Source organism: Acinonyx jubatus, chromosome B4 (genome assembly GCF_027475565.1).
Source record: "Acinonyx jubatus isolate Ajub_Pintada_27869175 chromosome B4, VMU_Ajub_asm_v1.0, whole genome shotgun sequence".
Classification (NCBI taxonomy): domain Eukaryota; kingdom Metazoa; phylum Chordata; class Mammalia; order Carnivora; family Felidae; genus Acinonyx; species Acinonyx jubatus.
The window spans coordinates 80,235,561-80,241,615 of record NC_069387.1 but is presented as its reverse complement, the minus strand read 5'-3'; the positions used below and the strand labels follow the sequence as shown (position 1 = coordinate 80,241,615).

Here is a 6,055-nt window from a genome sequence, read left to right as displayed (position 1 = left end):
ACTTGTTTCTTTATACTACTATGTATGATGTCCTTCTGGAGAGAACAAACAGTCCTGGTGGCCTTCCGTCCTGGGAATGAAACTGCTTTCAGTTCCTTACTGCTCCATCCGTTTCCTTCAGGACATTCTTATGGCGCCTCTGGCTTCTTCTCCAACACTGTGGCTTGATTTTCAATTGCACATATAGAACTTGGGGAGTTGTGAATAAGGATTTTTTTTTTCAGGGGAAGTTGGGGTGAGGTTGAAGATTTATAGGAATTGGTGGGCTGAACAAAATTTTCTATTAAATGGCAAATAAGTGAATTCCCCATTTGTTATAAAACATTGATGTAGTTCTAACTTGAGTTGTTAGTGTGAGATATAGGTGGACAGAATGCACAGGCTTCTTCACATTTTCATCCTTTCAAGTACAGTCACGGACAAAGAGGGAAATTGTAGAGGGATGGACGAATTCAATTTTCCTGGCTGGCCAACAAGTTTAAAAGTTACCTTCTAGAGACATCTGGGTAGATGAAGACAATGTAGCTGCATAGCAACCTGCCTCTCATTATTTCTTCCCAAATGATACAAAAAATAGAAAAGTAAATTCTACACCGGAGGCGGGCAAACTTTTTCTGTAAAAGGCTAGATAGTAAATATTTTTGGCTTTTGGGGCCATGAGGTCTCTGTTAAGCTACTCAAATATGCCATTAAGAGCAGCCATAGATAACATGCAGATGAGTGGGGGTGGACATGTTTCAATAAAGGTTTATTTACTAGACCCAGTGGTGGATAGATTTTACCCTCAGCTCTTATTTTTCTCACTCTTGCTCTAAACTGTGGCCCTTACTGCTGAGGTACTCCTAAGTGGCTTTCCTGGTGTTCAGCTAGAAGTCTGTGGTTTGAAGAGATATTAACAAGGTCTTTTCACTTTCTCTGGGCCCAGACTCCAAGCCCACAGACTACTCCGCCTGTAGTATCTTTGTTGAACTCTCAGCCTTATTACTCATGTGCAAACACGGACTATACTTGTTCCTCAGCCAAGGCATAAATGGGGAACTTCTGCCCAGATTCCAGCTCAGTGTAGTCTTGACCTGAGGGTAGTAACCACTTCAGCTGATTTGATCTTTGCCAACTCAATTCAGAGAGACTATCATGTTGAGGTTAGTCTCTGTGTCACACTGTAGGCTAAGCTAGTGTTAATTGTGGATACGTTTATTGAAATCTCTCTTTCTAAAAAGATACGGTTTTGAGTTTCTTGTCAAATTTCTTCATAAAATTGATTGTTTCATGATGATTTAAAGCGGAGAACATCGGCTCAAATTAGTTACTCTGACAGAGCTGGAAGCAAAAGTCTTCTTTTTAATCTTGTTTTATTTTGTGTGTGTGTGCATGTGGGTATGAGTGCTTGCATGTTGTCAAGCAGTTGTGGTCTAAACTTTTCTCCTCTTTCTTGATGAAAATCTAAATATTCTAGCTTGCTTATGTCTTTAGTATATCATATTTGTTTCCAGATTCCTAGTATTTATTTTCTTACTTTGGTTGCAATATGTTTTAATTTTACTTGATAGGCCTATTTTGAGTTCTTTTATTTTAGAGTTTATCTTAATACCTTAAAACCTAGATGAAACATTTTTTTTTTATATTTCAAATGTTTCCTTTGGCATATTTACATATGCAAATTGAAGGAGTTTAGAAAAGCTATTGATCCAAAGATTTCTCAGGACTCATAGACACTATATTTCACATTTCATATAATCAATCTCTTTTTGAATAATATTAGAAAAGCTTAGAAATGGAAGAAGATTTTATTTCTTGGAAACAAAATCTCATGTTCCTTCAATTGAAGAAGTAAGTCAACCTGACTGAACTAGTTAGGACTTCCAGAAAAAAATGCTAAGGAACAAATCATTGTTTTCATTAATTTTTCAAATTCAATGTGCTCTTACTTGTAAGGTAAATGCAATTTTTTTTATTGTGTCATTGAAAGCTTGTTTCACTTGCTTGTTCCTCAAAGTATAAATGAACAGGTTCAACAAAGGAGCAACAGATGTAGTAAGCACGGATACCCCTTTATTGATGCCCACTTGTTTTTTGGCTGAAGGCTTGATATAGATGAAAATACAGCTGCCATATGTGATGGAAATAACAATCATGTGAGATGAACAAGTGGAGAAAGCTTTTTTCCTTTGGGAAGCAGAAGGGAATCTTAGAATTGTCCTGATGATATATATTGAGGAAAGAATGACACCAATCAGTGTAATAATGAATATCAATACTGCACAGATTATAACTGTCTGTTCTATAAGCCACGTATCTGAGCACGAAATCTTAAAAAGAGGAAATGGGTCGCAGCCAAAATGGTCAATGGCATTGGAGTCACAGAATTCCAGCTGGAGGCCCATACTGAGTGGTGTGACGATGATCATCAACCCAGAGATCCAGCAACAGAAGGCAAAGATGGTACATAATTTGTTGTTCATGATGGTCATGTAATGAAGGGGTTTGCAGATGGCCACATAGCGGTCATAGGACATGGCTGCCAGGAGAAAAAATTCTGTGGCCCCCAAAACCCCAATAAAAAATACTTGACTGACACAAGCATTGTAAGTAATCGTTTTATCTCCAGTTGATAAGCTGTACAAGAACCTGGGAATACATACCGTTGTGAATAAGATTTCTAAAATGGAGAAATTTCGAAGAAAAACATACATAGGTGTTTTAAGATGAAAATCCATGAATGTAAGAATGATAATGGTCAGATTTCCAGTCATGCTCAGCACATAGGTGAGAAATAAGAAGATAAAAAGGAGAACTTGCAGCTGTGGGTCCTCCGTAAGTCCCAACAGGATGAATGTTGTTATTGCTGTGTGATTTCTCATTGCTACCTTTGATGTTTTAAGCAATCTACGTGTAAAACTGAAACGTCAAAGAGGAAGTGTCTAAACAGAAAACAAGACAGAAATCAATGAAACAGAAAACAAAAAGCAAGAGTGAAGTTTAAAGGAATCAAGAGCTGATTTTTAGAAAGGATAAATAACATTCATACAACTGTCGTGAAAAAAAAGGAAAAGATAAGATTTATCAGGAATGAGAGCAATAACATTACATGTTATAAAGCTGTTAAGATAAAAATGAAATATTTTGAAAACATCTGCAGAGTAGATTTGATAACTCAAATGAATGAATTCTTTGAAAGGTACAATTTACCAAAGCTAATTCAAGATGAAATATCTAACCTAGACAGCCCTGTATCTATTGAAGTAAACAAACATATAGTTAAATCATCTGACAAAGAGAACTCCAGGCTCAGGTGGCTTAATTGTAGATTTCTACTGAAAATTTAAGACAAAAACACCAGTTCTATATAATTCCTTTCATAAAATTGATTGTTGAAAGCAAAAATTATAACATTATCTAATGGAGTTTCTGATGTATATAAACATAATATAAATGATAATCACAATAAAAAGGGAAGAGTACAGGGTCCTATATAGTAATATATTTTCTAAATTCTACCTCCATTGGTAAGATATTGATTCAAGTTTGTGAAATGTTTACTGTTTATATTATAAGTCACAAACTTTTAAGAAATGATACAGTCAAAAACATATAAGTTAAAATGACTACACTAAACTGGTTAATTTTAGTCCAGAAAATAGGAAACAAAAGAAAGAACAACAATGGGGACAAACAAAAATCAAGTAACAAAATGATAAACAGAAGTCGAAACATAAACGATTACATTATATAAAATAATCAAAACATACCACACTGATTAAAAAGGTAGAGATTATAAGATGTATTTTGATGTATATCTTAAATTGATAAGAACAGATACTACACTTGATCTTAGCCAAAAGGCCAAGAAGCAATAAGATGTGTTTAAAAATCACCCACCTAGATGCTATATTTAAACACCTCACTTCAAATATTACTTCTGTAAAGAATAGAACAATGAGTACCATGTGAACCATAATCAAGAGAATGTTGGAGTAGCTATGTTAGTATCACCACCAAAGAAAATTAACAAGCATTTAGAGGAAATTACATATTATCTGATAAATAAGCCAATTCACTAAGAACACCAAGAGATTCTATTTATGTATTTAACAGAGCATCAAAATATAAAAAGAATAAACTGGCATAAATGAAAGAAGAAACATAAATTGGCAATTATAGTTGGAGATCGTCTTACTAATTGATGGAACTAGTTGGTTTAAAGTCAATAAAGGCATAGAAAACTATACAATTTATTTATTTTGAGAGGTGGGGAGAGGAATAGAGAGAGAGAGGGAGAGGGAATCCCAAGCAGGGTCTGCACTGTCAGTGCAGAGCCTGACGTGGGACTCAATCTCAGGAACTGCAAGATTATGACCTGAGTCAAAATCAAGACTGAGATGCTTAACCAAGTGAGCCACCCAGGTACTCCTCCATCTCCTTTTATTAGGCAAGTGTTACTATGATAGCAAAACCAAACAAAGATATTACATAAAAAGGAAAACTACTGAATGATATCGTCTACAGCTAAGATAGAAATTTTCCACAAAAGAATAGTAAATCAAGCTCATTATACTCAATAACTTTATGAGAATAACACATCATGAGAAGGTGACATTTATCGCAGGAATTCAATGTTGGTTCAATATTTATGTATGTATGTATGTATGTATGTATGTTTTATTTATTTTCAAGACAGAGAGAGACAGTGCATGAGCAGGGGAGGGGCAGAGAGAGAGAGGGAGACACAGAATCTGAAGCAGGCTCCAGGCTCTGAGCTGTCAGCATAGAGCCCGACATGGGGCTCGACCCCGCAAATGGTGAGACCATGACCTGAACTGAAGTCGGACACTCAGCCAACTGAGCCACCCAGGCACCCTTTTATTTATTTATTTTTTAAGTTTTTATTTAAATCCTAGTTAGTTAGCATAAGTGTAATATTAGTTTCAGGAGTAGAATTTAGTGATTCATTACTTACATATAACAACTAGTGCTCATCACAAGTTCCCTCCTTAATATCCATCACCCATCTAGCCCATCCCCTGCCCATGGTTCAATATATTTTAAATCAATCAACGTATTCTCCATAATAACAGAAAAAGGGAGAATGAGTAATTTCTTCTGAATAGTTTCAGGAAAAAATCTTTGACAAAATTCTACACTTATTTAGGTTAAAAATTTCTTGGAGCAGCTGGGTGGAGCAGTTGGTTAAGTATCCAACTCTTGGATCTCAGCTCAGGTCATGATCTCATAATTCATGAGCCCAAGCCTTGCTTGAGATTCTCTCTCTCCTTCTCTCTGACAATCCCCCACTTGGGATCTCTCAATCAAAAATAAAGAAACTTAAAAAAAATTAAAAAATTTCTCAGTAAAGTACAAGCAGAGAAAACTATCTCAATGTGAAAAGGACACCTACTTATAAAAAAACAAAACAAAACTTCTGCTAATATCAAATATAAGGAGAAAAACCTAAAAGCTTTCCTCTAAAATCATGAACTATGCAAAGATGACTACTTCATAGTTCATATTCAACAATGTGCTTGAGTTCCTAGCCAATAAAATAAGGTGAGAAAAAATGGTAACATTGTGATTAGAAATAAAGGAGTTAAATCATGTTCCCTTGATAACATGATTGGGTAGATATAGAATCCTAAGTAATCTACAAAATATCCTTTAATGAGTAAGTGAGTTTAGCAGAAGCAAAAGATAGAGTGTCAATATAAGTGTGTATATATCTGTATTTATGTATACGAACAATAAGCATTTGACCTTGACATTTTTTATTTGTTTTTTGAACTCGAAAATATTTAAAGATGTCATTTATAGCACCATTTAAACATGAAATACTTGGGCATAATATGAACAAATTATAATATAGCAATACAATGGAAATTTTAAAACACTGACATTGAGATATGAATAAACATAGAACTCATTGGAATAGAACAATATATATTGAAATAGAGTATCGTAAGGCAAACTGAGGAGAAAAATAATGTCTTTTCACAAATGGTGCTACTACAATAAGATATACATATGGATAAAAATGAACACAATGAAAAATAAACTTGAAATA

General features: G+C 34.6%; 1 protein-coding gene and 1 pseudogene across 1 annotated transcript; both read right to left on the bottom strand.

Moving 5' to 3' along the window:
• Window positions 1–1,913: 1,913 nt before the first annotated feature.
• Window positions 1,914–2,862, bottom strand: LOC106981133 (olfactory receptor 6C2-like). The gene has a single exon (XM_015079263.2). The coding sequence runs from the start codon at window positions 2,859–2,861 to the stop codon at window positions 1,914–1,916; it is 948 nt and encodes a 315-aa protein (XP_014934749.2). The 5' UTR covers window position 2,862.
• Window positions 2,863–3,760: 898 nt separating this feature from the next.
• On the bottom strand, window positions 3,761–3,855 carry LOC113602931 (uncharacterized; annotated as a pseudogene).
• Between the last annotated feature and the right edge of the window lie 2,200 nt (window positions 3,856–6,055).

Excerpts from the sequence above, each read along its gene's own strand:
- LOC106981133 (XM_015079263.2), bottom strand. The coding sequence starts at position 2,861 with ATGAGAAATCACACAGCAATAACAACATTCATCCTGTTGGGACTTACG.